At 39.7% G+C, this 14638-nt stretch overlaps 1 protein-coding gene across 1 annotated transcript in view; it reads right to left on the bottom strand.

Annotated features, from left to right (window-relative positions):
- Positions 1-725: 725 nt before the first annotated feature.
- The window catches only part of LOC111335941 (inositol hexakisphosphate and diphosphoinositol-pentakisphosphate kinase 2), a 31237-nt gene continuing 17324 nt past the window's right edge, over positions 726-14638 (bottom strand). The window contains exons 12-25 of the mRNA XM_088732568.1: positions 13734-13800; positions 13172-13319; positions 12080-12144; positions 11780-11865; positions 11137-11209; positions 10459-10586; positions 10154-10268; positions 9241-9655; positions 8027-8176; positions 7514-7708; positions 6639-6806; positions 4188-4346; positions 2678-2797; positions 726-2170 (exon numbers count right to left, since the gene is read on the bottom strand). Coding sequence (XP_088588694.1) covers positions 1950-2170; positions 2678-2797; positions 4188-4346; positions 6639-6806; positions 7514-7708; positions 8027-8176; positions 9241-9655; positions 10154-10268; positions 10459-10586; positions 11137-11209; positions 11780-11865; positions 12080-12144; positions 13172-13319; positions 13734-13800 — 2110 coding nt within the window. The 3' untranslated portion in view covers positions 726-1949. The remainder of the gene's footprint in view (positions 2171-2677; positions 2798-4187; positions 4347-6638; positions 6807-7513; positions 7709-8026; positions 8177-9240; positions 9656-10153; positions 10269-10458; positions 10587-11136; positions 11210-11779; positions 11866-12079; positions 12145-13171; positions 13320-13733; positions 13801-14638) is intronic.

The following is a 14638-nucleotide window of genomic DNA, read 5'->3' as shown; positions in this document are numbered from 1 at the left end:
GCGAAAAGGCCGCATTTCTTGCTAAGTGGGGTCAGCTGCATATTAGGAAGAGATAGATATGTCATATAAGAAAAGCTTGATCTACCATGCTGGTCCAAAATTCTGTAAGGAAAATTTCCATCCTCGATCCCAGGGCCTTTTCCCTTAGCTGGGGGTGGAAAATTTCGGCTCATGAACTTATGGAAATTTCACTTTCATTGGCGAGATTAGGAAGGCAAGATCTTTCAAATTTCGTATAGGGGTCCTTGGCTTCCTTCAAGGCTGTAGTTTAAGGCTACTAAGTTTTACGACGGGTTTTTTCAGCTTCCGGTGTCCAGGGCTCCTAGTAACCAATTTGGAATCCTTTGCAAAACATTATTGGTTGCCGAACAGAGAGTAATAACCAAAATTAAAGCGGGAAGTGATGTTTTGAAATGCTAAATAAAATAGCTACAATCTTGCCAATAATAGAGGAACAAGTAAGCCACCCATCCGAGGAAGGTGCGCGAGGAGCAAAACGCGCCATATTTAAATCATTTCCCATCGTTAGTAACTCTGTGTTCCACTTGCTTTAGAACGTCAAAGATCACCTCGAGAAGAGGACGAAAGTTTTCGCGCCGTGTGAGAAATAGGGTGCACCCTTTCAAGTTAAGTAGGACCGGCCCGTTGATGCACCAGAAACAGATTAAATCGCAGGCGAGAAACACACTACTACTTTTGGTAACACAGGAAACACTGAATAGAAATAGCTTGTAATATTTTTACTTATTAATTCGTATCTTACAATATTTTGCTCGATATTTCGTAGAATCGACCTGTACTGATATGTACAAAATAATTTTCACAACGCAACTTTCAATAACAAGCTTGTTCAACAGAAGTACTTTCGCTCTCCATTTTTCCTATCTGTTAATCAAACAATTTTTGCTTCAACAGCCTTGCTTGTAATTAATTAGGTTTCATGTATATGTTGTAGTTCAATTTTATCCTTGGTTCAAATTTTTATTTTCTTTTGTTTCAAACTCATTATCATACATTAACATGACCGAGAACAAAAGAAAATAAATTTTGAACCAAGTATAAAATTGAACTACAACATATACATCTATGCATGTAAAAATTTTTCACAACATGTGGAATAAATCACTATTTATATCACGAATCTTCACTTCTTAAAAAAATTGTCTTCAAGAGAAAGGATCGAATTGCGACTGCGCAAGTTTGATCGGCAGTAATGTCATAGGCTGATAGTTTCTAAAGAAACTGTTTGGGGCTGCGTCGGTGGGGGTAACGAAATAATTTGGATATATCAACAAAGTTGAAATGGTAATGTCATAGGCCATGAGTTAAAGAATTTGAAATAAAGTTGAAAGTTGGTCAGCAAAGTTTCTGCGTCTTTCCAGACTCCTTAACTTCTGCTTATTCATACTACTTTGTGGAAAGCTTTCAAAGGTAAAATCAGGAAGGGATTCTACGTTACATTTCTGTGCACGAGTCACGACCTGAGAAAGGCCTGTGGATAGGGGAGAAACAACCGAAGAAACTTGACTATACCTAATAAAACTCCTTTCAAGCACTCTCTCTTCTCCAGCGGGCCGGGCAGAAGAGTGATCCTGGTAACGAGGTTTCGCCTACATTGAGAATCGAAGGGGAGCTTCCAAAGAAACTGTGGTGCTGCTTCCGTGGACGTTATCACAAGACACAGTTTGTTTTTATCAACAGAGTTGATAATGAGAATGGGCCAACGGATAGACTACGTTTGCTGCACACACAAATGGTAAATTTTCTTATGACTTGTTCTAATCCTTGTAGTAGAAAAATAGGAAAGTGTAGCATTTTAAAAACAAATTCATATTTCAAACATTGCAAAAACGGTCACCGGGAGGACAGACAGCATAATTTTAGTCCTTGTCTTTTCAATGGTGTTCCCGTTAATAGTGTTCCAGATCTCTCTCAATGATAAATCAGTATTATGAAGAATCCAAGTTTTCAGTTGCTTCTTTGGACAATTCTGAGACGTTACTCTCCGTGGAGTTAGTCCTTGAGCGTGAAGTAAGTGTAGGAGTAAAACATTTCTTCCCAGTAAATGTGTCAAAGAAATTGTCCATCTCTTTAAGTGGAACAGCATCGTGTAGAGTGCGAAGAGGGTTCAATGATCCCACTTTGGTCATTTCTTCATAACGCACTGCAACTTAAGAATAATTTAGATAAACATTTCAGCATAAAAACTTCAAAAATATTAACATCATGTTGAGGATTGTGAGTCTCTTGATCATTTGTATCCAACAAAAGTTCGATGGGGGAGTGGTGGGTGGGTGGGTGGGTGGGTGGGTGGGTGGGGGGGTCTGAGTACTCTTTTATTTATGATAACCCAATATCAAAGAACAATTTCATGTAATGGCAATTTTAAGTTGTCGGATTTTTTATTGAGAAGCGCTATGACAAAACGGGTGCGATTTATTTTCTCTGATGTACTACACATCCTCCGGTTATGAAAGCCAATTTCAACCCCAAGCCTCGCTAGTGTGCGGGTTGGGATTGAATCGTAATGAGATTCCCAAAACAATTAAGGTCAAAAGAAAAGAATGACAAAGATTTGAGTAAAGTCTAGTGCAAACAAGCCCTGTAGGGGTGAGTTTTCGGCAATATCTTGAATGCGTAAAGGCTATTCCAAAATGAAAACGAAACAAGTACTTACTAGGTGGCTTGCGACTCTTTGAAGTGCGCCGGTTCGCGAGGGAATGAGGCCTAACAACCAAAGTACTCTGAATAGCGTGCGTGAGACTTTGTAAGGCATAAATTGCAGAACTTGCAGTTCCTGCATAAATTATGTAAATACTTTATAATTAATAATAATAATTTAATATTTATATTGCGCAAATTAACATGTGGATATGATCAAATGCGCATCACAACACTTTGCGGGGGACTTTGGCCGGACTGCATCAGCAGTTTACAAACAATCGAAGGAAACTTATTTGAAGATGCCCCCTCCCCCCAATTCCCAGTAAACAGGCCAGACCACATCACAGTAATCTCGTGAGTGGGTTCTTTAACGTCCCCTGCCTAACCAAATTAACTAATTACTAGATCCAGGAGACGGATCTACATAAATCGAGCGTTGAGAGATTTTTGATCTACTTTACCTTGTTTTTCTTTGAAAACCGCTTATTTTCCCGATGATTAACCCTGTAAATCCTCAGAGTAATTCACTTAGACCATGAAAAAAAAGGGGGCATGGTCGCCAACCGAAGCTTTGATTGCTGAAAACATTCTCCTTGACAGTACCAAAGGAAATGTATAGAAAAGTGTATGGAGAATATGGATTCTGATGTTAGGGGCTAAGGGGAAAAGGAGGCTGAAAATCTTCATGTCTCTTGAAAAAGGGCCGAAATGGCGGAAAACCTTGAGTTTACTTATCAAACAGTTCATCGAAATACTTGGTTTATTCCGGAACCACTGTAATACAGGGCCTTAAACGGGGTGGAATGAGCCGAAACTTGCACGTTTAATATGTGCTACATAGGTAATCGTATGGGGCCGTGTAAAATTAAGGAATAATATCACGCTGCAGAAATTACACGAGTCGCGCAGCGACGAACAAAAGCGATTTTAATACTTAATTTTACGACGAAACATGCGATGTAGGTAATACCACATTTCGAGTGCAAATTTGGTGTTAGCACGAGTAAATTTTTCAAAAACAACAAAGTTGCACGAGACCTTAGGGCTAAGTAAGATAAACTTAAGCCTTTCCAATGTTTTCAGTTTCAAGTAACTTTGCCCGCGGCGCAATTAACAAAATTATGGAAAATCTCCCTCTGTCTTAGCCAATCAGTATCTAGTACTTTTGCCCACTAGGTTATAAGGAAAGTCAAATGGAGACTACAAAACAGTGTTCTCGCCAAGCAGATAACAGTTTGTAGTAAGATAAACTAGGAGCATTCCCTTCTTAACGGCAATGTCTGTTGTGCGAGTCCAAAAAAAAAATTGGCGAGAAGAAAATAGAAGTTAGAGAGCCGTGTAGACTTCTGGGACAAAAAGTACCGCGCCTCACGCTCAGAGTCCCAGAGTCCAGTGCGGTGCGCTTACATCTACATACTACTTTAGAATCAAGCGACAGACTCCGTTGAAAGAAGGGACTGCTTGTTATCTAGAGGTAAAATTTCAATCGAAATTCATTAACAGGCAAAAAAACTTCCCCTGACCTGAACTTATTTTCCTTGCTGATATTCTTGATGGAGTAGGAGACTCATTAGCTGGGTCTGAGAAACCATCAAAGTTACCTTTTCCATCGTTACGAACCAGCTCGAAGCTGATCTTACGCTTGCTTGGGTTTAAGACGTCGGGCGGAGTTTTTAAAACACCTACAAACCAAAAAACCTGTGAAATACGTGTTTGTCCACTTGAACAAGCTGGAATCTTAATATCCTCATATATTAATTAAAAGATTCACTTAAATTTCAAATATAATAATATACATGAAAAAATTTTTTCAGTTCTGATTGGTTAAGATGAATGCAGTTTTCAGTTAATTCAGTGCAGAAGAGGGTTAATTCAGTGCAAAGAAAGAAACAAACCAGACATTCTGATTGGTCAGAATGATTGGTCACTGTCAATATCAAGGTCAACGTCAAGGTCAATGTCACTTGCAGGGTTTGAATACATTATTTTTGCACGTGATGCGCGCGCTTTTCTTCTGCGTAGTTATGAGAAGCTACCTCGTATTTTTTCATGCATATTATTAATAGATAATCACATGATTTTCTCGTGCAATTTGGAATAAATAAGCAATTGTAAATTTTTTCAAAGACCACAAATTGCACTCACCCTACGGGCTCATGCAATTTTGTTAGTCTTTGAAAAAATTCACTCGTGCTTATTTATTCCAAATTGCACTCGAAATCATGTGATTACCTATACAAATTAAAAATAAAATTCAAATAAAATGCGAAAAAAGAACTCGGCCAATATCCAGCCATCTTAACCTCACGCTTGGTTAATAACGCATATTTATTATATGGCTGGCAGCCCCGTGAGCAATATGCAGCGAGTCCTGTGTTCTGATTGGCTACCCGAGCGGGCAAGCTGGGCCCATCTTGCCCGCTTGAGATTGCCCGCTCGAGATTGCCTGCTTTGATCCTGCACAAGAAACAAAGTGCATGAAGCGTACTTATAAAGTTCGTACCTTTTGGAAAATGTCGGCGATGAAGTCGCAAAGAGCGGCAGAAGACAGTTAAAACAAGGAAAACATAAACGACTCTCGTGGGTTCGTTGTGCTACAAACACAGTTGGCTTTCTCCCCTAGCTCTCGAACAAAAATCATCCTTAATTCTTATTAAAGCGAAATATTTTTGCTTTATAGAAAACTCCTCGTTCTTTTTTTTTTTTTTTTTTTTTTTTTTTTTTTTTTTTTGCGTCTTTATGGACCTCGACTTCGTCTAAGTCCATATAAACGCAAAAAAGAACTCGGCCATCTTGACCTCGCGCTCGGTCAATAACGTATATCTATGTCCAAAGCGAGCCAATCGACGAGACTTACAGGTGAAAATATAGAAAAATTGTATAACCCTTTTTAAAATATGTGTCTTTCTGCGCGGTCGTCAAAAACACAGAAACAAGAAAGCACTTTCTTAAACTCATTCTCTGATAAAAACGTTGGGACTTAATTACTTAGGGGTTGAGGCGGTAAGTTTCTAAAGAAACTTCGGTGCTGTGTTGGTAAGGAGGGAAGGCGTATAAGAAGATAATTTTTGTTTTATCAACTGAGCTGATAATGTGAATCGGCCACCGTAAAGAGTTTATACATACATAATTACATATTTATTGACCACTTCCCCAAAGGGCTTTTCAGCGTCAAATACAAAAAACAAAAACATAATTATAATTATACAAAGCGTAATTATACAAATTACTAAATAACAATTAAAATAATTAAAATATCATTCCTTCCTCTTAAATTTGTCTGAACGTGCCCCTCTAAGCTTATTCCTAAAACTATTAATATCAATGCATAACTTAAAATTATTATTTAATTTATTCCATATGTTTACTGCCCTATAGTGGAAAGTTTTCTGCCCAATGGCATACCTAAATAAAGGGATCTTTAGCATCTGCGAATTTCTGGTTTTCCGGCTACTCACTTATGAAGCTAACATTTCAAGCTTTAGACTTTAGTCAGGGAGAGTTTCGGACCAACACTCAACGTCTTAAAATAATTGAGAAGAATATGCTGCCTTTCTATAACATCAAGAAATGGTTTAGATATTCTAGTCTTCTCGGATAGGGACGAACAAATGGAGGTCCCGTCTCCTGCAGGGTTAGGGGTAGGAGACGTTAATTTCCCACGCACGAGATTACCGTGATGGATGTCCTCCCCTGGGGTGGGATGGGTGGGTTGTTGTCTTGCGTTTTATACATGAGCCTCTGGCTCGGGCAATATGGGTAACCATGCCCCACGTAAAGACATTAAACTTTGATTACTATTACTATTACTATTACTATTAGAAAGAAAATCTACATGGCTTATTTGAATAAACGAGAAAAAAAAAAAAAACAAAGACTGCGGAATTTGGCTGTGCAGCATTAGACGTGATTATACGATTTTACCGTTACAGTGCACCTAAAGTTATCGTGGGGTAATTTTACTTTTTCCTTACCAAAACTGTATCTTCTTGCAATAGGTCTTTCAATGGTAGTTACATAGGACTCGTCAAACCTCTGTAGTTGATCTCCGACTTGATTGTCGTCTTCCTCGCGCACCAGTTCAAAGCTAGTCGCTCGTTCGCGAGGACCAAAGACAGATATGTCTTCTTGAGATAAACCACCTACAAAGTAAACATCACCTTTAAAACTTCCATTCTGCTGCACTATAATCCTGTAACAAGATCTGCATATCCCGTATAGAGAATCAATTTTCAATATAGAGTACTTTTCGTAAAAAAGTGTCGAAACCAAAACCAAAGTAATCACAACGGCCAATCAGGAGAAAGGAGCCAATAGGAACTCAAAGAAAAAAACAACCAAACTACCTAAAGCGCGGGAAAACGCACAAAGTCGTGATTGAATTTAGTTTGAATCTGATAGGTTGGGAGAGTGGTGCGAGTTTTCTGGACCAGTCACAGAGCGAAGTAAAGCTTAAACAAATAGTCCCGGATTATTTTCGACACTCGATTGAAAATTGCTGTATAGGGTGGATAACTGCTGAAGGAAAGTCTGCTTATGCGACTGACTCACATAACTACAAGAGCTTATGTTTGTATGTAGCTACTTTTTTCGGATAGAATGTCGGTCTATCACAGATTATCCCTCAGCATTTTGTCAGAATTCCCTGACACTTCGGCAGGATCTATTTCCTTTTACCTCTGGGTGGAGAGAGACACGCAATGACCCAGCCAAAGCTCGAACCAGGACCTAACGGTCCCAAATTCAGCGTGCCAACCGCTCAGCCAGCGTATTTTCAACTCACCTCTTACCAATTTAGAATTAGCAATGAATAGGCTAGATTTCGGCAGACGAGGCTAGATGACCTTACCAGGAAGTTCTTGAGTTCTTCCACTGCTTCCACTTCCAGTACCACTATCGGTAGTGGCGCTTTCCTCTTCCTTTGGTTGAGCCTGCTGTTTTGCATGGTCATCATGCACGTCCTGAGAGTAGGTTGGTTTCATCGGAGCGCTTTGCCTCGTGGGTAAAGGGTCTTCCTCTTCACGTGTTGCATCTGTGACTGTTTCTAAAAAAAAAATCAGTTTTAACCATACTTAAACCTGACGGGGTGAGAGAGGGGGAGAAATAGTAAGTTAATTCTTTTTTTGCATTGAAGGAAAACCGCCGGTTTCATAATCCTTAGAACTATATGGCGTTTTTTTCTTTAAAAACGAAGGAAATTAAACATTAATTTTAACTTATCCCCGAAAATGGCGTAATTCCACTGTAGCTTAGACAAGCTTTTAATCTCATTTTACTATAATTATTAATTTAACCCCTAAAAGGTAATTGCACAATTTCGATGGCGGTTTGTGACAGATAAGCACATGGAAATTTTCCCTACCAGTGTTACTTCTTCTTCTTGGCAAGCTTAAGAGAGACCATGATTCATCAGTCCGGTTTAGACAGTAATTCAAGTGAACTTCTCCTTCGCGTAGTGGTTCAAAACTGACGCGCTTGCAAGCAGCAGGCTTTGATTTGTCTGATGAACGTTCTGGAACGAGTGCGAAAGAAAATTATGAACGGATAAAACTAAAACCTGTTGACATTGTAGGTAGAAATTACCCGATAGGAGTAGAAATTACCCGATAGGAGTAATTTCTACTCCTTTTGAGTTCACCATTTCACTTAGGAGTGAAATGGTTAACTCAAAAATAACGACAGGAATCATTCGACTGAGCTGTATCTAAATGACTCGGAAAAGCCAGATTCTCTTAATAAGCTAAGTCTGCACACGATTCATGAGGTACCTGGGGAGAACGTGTATTTCTACTCTCTTTGGATGCTGCTCCATGGCAATGTAACCTCAAGCATTTCACCAAATTTTCCCTTACGATTTGCTACAATAATATATATCTTATTAACCAAGCGCGAGGGCCGTACTGGGAGAATATCGGCCCGAGGTCTTGACAGTACAGACCGAGCGCAGCGAGGTCCGTACAAAAAAGACCGAGGGCCGATATTCTTCCAGTACGGTCCAGAGCAAGCTTGGTTAATAAGAGATTTATTATACGACTGAAGTTCAAAGGGACACAAGTGCGGTATCATTCGGGACCATTCGGGACAGTGCCCGGTCCAATACTTAGAGAATATTGGACCGGCAAAAGAGCATTTTGATTGGTTGATTTTAGTTATTGGCCCTGTGACTGCCCGAGTCGTGTAATGATACAACTTCCTGAGCCAGCTAAAGACCGTTTCTCGAAATTTCCGGAGATTGTCGGTCCCGAAAAGCTGCGCTTTGTTTCCAGTGTTCGCCTTAGTTCAAGATTAAGACATTCGTAGTTTTGTAATTAAAAAATGAAAATAAAAAGACTTTGGGAAGAAACCGACTCGAGCGAATTTCAAGATAAGAACTTCTTACATTCTTAGACCTTAGATTCAAAACACGGTTTCGAACCGGCAAATTTACCAGGACCTTAAAAAAATCGGGCTCCCTGCAGGGCCGACGCATAGCGTGTTCATCGCCAAGCTGCGGATTCTTCCAAACAGAACTCGAAAATAACTTGACTTGATTTTTCTAGGTCGAGGAAGTGACAAATTATAAATCAGTTGACTCACCTAAGCTACGCTTGAAATCTCCACTGCCAACTAAAGAAGGAGTTGCACCTTCGCTGATGCTATCATCATTGTAGTCATCAAGTCCAATCTCAGATCGTGGCGTATCATTTTCGGTGTAAACACTTTCATCATAAGGCTCAAATACTTCAATGTCGTCCAAGTCTGTGTCAATTGTTGCAAAACTAAGGACAGAAGCCGTACTGGGGTTCCTTGGGGAACCACATGTTAAAAACTCTGGATCATCCATAGTCTTGGCTCCGGGGCTAAAGAGCAGCTCCACATGAAATCGCTTATCAGACAAAAGATCAGCCTTGGGGTCTTCATACAACAACAGCACGATCTGAGTCATGTAGCTTAGCTCTGGAACTTCTGCTAAGAAGTCAACAGCACTCTGCCACTGGTTATCCGGAATTTCCTACGGTGGGTTACGCATTAAGAAAAAAATTAACCGCACTGACTTTCTCACAAAATTAAAAAAAACAACAACAACAGATTTGTGTTACTAAGCTTTCTGATTGGTTTCTCAAACTCTCGGATAGTCACACGCAAAATTAAACAAATCGTGACTGTGTCACACAAGTTTTCAGTGCAGCGAGCAGTTTGTTGGTTTTATTTTTGGCGCTGATTGGCTCGTTTTCGTGTCATCTTTGCTTTGATTGCAGGGACCGCGCAGAGGGAGCGCTTTAAAAAAAAAAAACAACAACAACAACAACAACATCAAAAACATGCCCCCTGAATGGGAAATTGGTGTACGGCTGGCCAGAATAGATTCCCTCACGCGTGCCCGACGTTTGACCGCTGCGTTGAGTGGAGCCGTTTGGTACTGCACAAAAGTTGTGAGAATTTGGGTATAGTTCTAAAGATGTGGTGTTGTCCGCACTTAGAAGAATCAACACTTTATAGATATGCTTACTTCAAAGAGGTTTCCATATCTTAGGGCATTTACCAACGAGTGCACGTGACTCTCACTGGTAAAGTACAACCTTGTCCGCACGTGGCGATTTAGAGCTTCTACACTCTGTATATGGCTATGAACAAAAAACATGGCAAAATACCATATTACAAATTTACAAAAATTGTAAACATATTGCCTCGCAAATCCTAAACAACAAAGCTCACAAAGCGATTTGGTTCGGGTCCGGGGTGGAGATAGGGTGGAGATAGGCCGTTCAGTAAGCAAGTATCTAAGGGAAACTAACGACATATTAAACCGCTTACTCAGGATCAAGACGAGTATGGGTGTCTGTCTTGTCAGCATGTCGCAGATCTCCGCTGATCTTCTTCAACAGCCTCATGCAAACACTTTGGGAGACACCCAACTTCTCCTCTTTTGTGATTCCATATTCCTGAAAAACAATTTTTATTTGTTAATGAGAAATGCTTGATGGTTAGCCCATCAAAGCACAAGTGTGACCGCCATCTAATTTCTCTTTACACTATCACCTCTGAATCAAACGTCAAAGTCATGAGTACAAAAGAAATGATTACTCTCTTACCAAACTCCTACCGTGTAACTGAGGCCGTGGAAAGTCTTGGCACAAGACTAGGAAATGAGCGACGCTCAATAAAGAAGCTCTTCATTGTTTACTAAATTCTCCTTGTTAATACCACAAGAAAAGAGCAGAGAAAAGTGTAGAGAATGTGCATACTGATCACTGTTGGGGTGTAAAGGGTTACGGGTACTGGGGACTTCCTGACCGTAAAAACCGTTTGTTTCTGTGTTTCACACAAGCTGTAACTTCAAGAATTTATAATAAACCAACATAATAAGCTCCCAGTTGGCTTGTTAGTTCAGTTGGCTTGTTAGTTCAGAGCACTGCACCGGAATCGCAGAGGTCATCAGTTTTCGTTAAAAAAGAAAACGATTGGGAGAAAAATTGTTTGAATTGAACTCACCTGGGGAATTACAATATCAGCGAAGGCTTTGGCACACTTGTATAGCTCCAAACTGTTTGTCAGGTTTAGATGACTAAAATTTCATAACAATCAAACAGGATAAAAAACTTAATTAAAAACGGAAGACATCGTAATTATAGCAGCGGAGTGCCGAAAATTAAAAAAAAAAAATGATGTACTGAAGTTTTCAAACCTGTTGTGTTGTACGTCATACTTGATACAGTCGTAAATGTCTGGTATGAGGCTTATATCAAACCGACCGCTTTTTAGCTTGAAATCCTGCAAGAGTGAAACATTGTTCAGCCTGCAAGTCAAGTCAGGCGCGGGCTTAAAGTTTTCAAACCTGTTGTGTTGTACGTCATACTTGATACAGTCGTAAATGTCTGGTATAAGGCTTATATCAAACCGACCGCTTTTTAGCTTGAAATCCTGCAAGAGTGAAACATTGTTCAGCCTGCAAGTCAAGTCAGGCGCGGGCTTAAGGTTTTCAAACCTGTTGTGTTGTACGTCATACTTGATACAGTCGTAAATGTCTGGTATAAGGCTTATATCAAACCGACCGCTTTTTAGCTTGAAATCCTGCAAGAGTGAAACATTGTTCAGCCTGCAAGTCAAGTCAGGCGCGGGCTTAAAGTTTTCAAACCTGTTGTGTTGTACGTCATACTTGATACAGTCGTAAATGTCTGGTATGAGGCTTATATCAAACCGACCGCTTTTTAGCTTGAAATCCTGCAAGAGTGAAACATTGTTCAGCCTGCAAGTCAAGTCAGGCCCGGGCTTAAAGCTTTTCTCGGAATTTCTTTTTTCCTGGAATATATATACCTTCCCCGGCCGCACTATACTTGCAAGGTATGGAACAGGCTTACAAGCCAAAAATGACTTGCTACGCTCCAGCAAGTTACACAAACTTAACTCCAGTCGATATTTTTTTCCAAAAAATCACCTTTTCTATTTTTTTCCATCTGTGTATCACAAGCTCGAGTGTTTCACCCTGGCACAAGAATGGGTCTATAAATAAAAAAAAAAAATTGAAACGTTTAAATAGAGAAAAATAAGTACTTAGAAATTTCTAGAATGCTTAGTCATGCCGAATTGTATGCATGAACTTTCTGTGGAACTTTCCAGAACTTATTGTCAGGTTTTATTGCTATGATGTAATACTATCAAAGTAGTTATGTTGCAAGCTTCTGAAATATTCCGGGATACTTTGTTAATGTATACAAGTTCTTGGTTGTGTAGTAGGGGTAGTTCCTGTTGTCGGGAGTGACTGACTGTTTAGAAAGCCACACCAAGAGAGAGGATTGCTGTGGAAGATTGTTAATTTCAATGAACTTCGGAGAAACCTGTGAGTTTGTGCGGTGGTGAGCTAAGATGTAGTTCGTGGAGGGCTTAAGTAACTTCATTGTACATAATCACTGCATTGCCTTCTGGATTCGCTCCTGAGTAAGAATATTACACGTCATTTAATAAAGTAATTTGGTTATATCAACTAAGTTGAAATTGTAAATTTGCCACCGTAACGAATAAAAAAGCTGACGTTTCGAGCGTTAGCCCTTCGTCATTCGCTCTGACGAAGGGCTAACGCTCGAAACGTCAGCTTTTTTACTTGTTACGGTGGCCAATTGACAATTTCACCTTAGTTGGTATAACCAAATTACCTTGTTACCCCCACCGACGCAGCACCAGAGTTTCTTTAGAAACGTCCATCCTTTATTTAATAAAGTAGTTGAGTTCATTTCTGTCGTTTGAATTATACCTTAACATCATTTTAAATTGTGCGAAAGTCGGATGAGATTGCTCCATTTCATCTGGCTTCGGAAAATGCCACTTCAGGGCTCATAAGAATTTCGAACCCCAAACTTTACGATGCACGCTCTTTCCCAAGAAGGAAAGGTTGCTCGCCACACCAGTACCATGCTCTGACTTCTTCAAATGCAAAGCTTTTGGTTTCTTTCCAAGAAAGAGGGAAATGTTATGACATCTTCGTAGTGATAACATGCAAATTAAATTTAAAGCTAAGAGGGCACAATCATACCTCTTGGATCATAAATTTTCTGAGTAATCAACTCCTTTAACTGCCCAATGAGGCTCTGCACCAACTTGTGAATTCTTTCACACATTTTGTAGGGGTTTTCGACAAATTTCATAGCATTGATTAGTGATGGATTCTTTGTTGGTGCAAGCTGTCGTAACAAAGTTTCAAAATTAGAGGCATGTCTTGTGTGCGGTACATCTGCACTTCACGGAGGGAAAATGTGCAAAGTGTACAGCATGTAGTCTCTCTGGCCCCCTTACAGTTTCTATAAAGCGAAGACGTTATTTGATGAATTGTGAAGCAATAAATTTGATGCCTTGTATTACTGTATTCGGAGACTCAGCGTTATTCAAACCCCCCCCCCCCCCCAAACGACCTTTTAAATATCTTAGGAGACAATATCAATAAGAATTGAATAGATAGACTGATGAATTTCCTGGATATCCACAAAACAGACAACATTTCTTTTTCCTTTTTCTTACGACGAGTGACATAAATGTCAGCATGCATTGAGAAGTCAAGTCTGTAAGAATTTACTCCAAAATCAAAATAATAAACTTACCATAGTAAAATCTTCTTCTTTGAAGTCCTCGTCAGTGTGAAGTAATTCATGAAGTCTGTGCTTGACTCTAAACGAGAAAAATTAACTTGTCTCTGTTATGGAAAGTGTTCCCAGTGCGAGGCAATAAGTTAGTCAAACAACTATGAAATTGTACAACTTCTAAATCTCAGCCAAAAACTCCGTGTTCTCGATTTATGTTTCAAACCTCTGTCAAAATTTTCACGTTTACTCTTTTGATTTTCTATTAAAGAGAAAGATGGATATTAAAGTGCCCGGAGTCTAAGGCGATATTTTTGGCGCAGAGCAGTTCTCAATAGATAGTTCAAAGAAAGCCATGGTTATAATTGTTTCACTGCACTGAGCTAAGAGGCTTAAAGTGCTACTGAAACGAAATTTTCGTAAGTGAAATTTTTGCTCTAACCTGTAGTTTTGAATTTGTTGATCATCATGAGATAATTTGCTTTGGCCAAAAAGAAGCGAAAGATATATTTTTTAACCGTTCAAATAAGAAATTTTACACAAAACCATGTCCGGGCTCTGGTACCGAGCGAAATGGATTGATGACGTCACTGGTTGTGTTCACTCCGATAGCATGGTTTATTTCACTCACTGTTTGTTTGTATTCGTGGGCGAAGGAGATGGCAGATATTGAAGTTTCGTTAAGTGAATCTTCTTCTGAACGAAGCGAAGTTGTCTCCAGTAGCGGAGAGGAAGATGGTGGCGTAAAATGGGGTTGACAGTCCCACACGACTCCCCAGCGCGTGTTAGAGTAGCCTATTCAAAGTTTAGCCCTCACGAGTATGTCTTTCAGCGACCACCCTCTTTTGTAAGATACGAGCGGCGGATTTTCGTATAGTTCGCTCAGTAGTGGTTGTGTTTCTATTAAATGCCAGTTTTTCATGAGA

The sequence above is a fragment of the Stylophora pistillata genome, chromosome 1 (assembly GCF_964205215.1).
Source record: "Stylophora pistillata chromosome 1, jaStyPist1.2, whole genome shotgun sequence".
Classification (NCBI taxonomy): domain Eukaryota; kingdom Metazoa; phylum Cnidaria; class Anthozoa; order Scleractinia; family Pocilloporidae; genus Stylophora; species Stylophora pistillata.
Note: the sequence above shows the minus strand (reverse complement) of the source record. Positions and strands in the feature narration are given on the sequence as shown.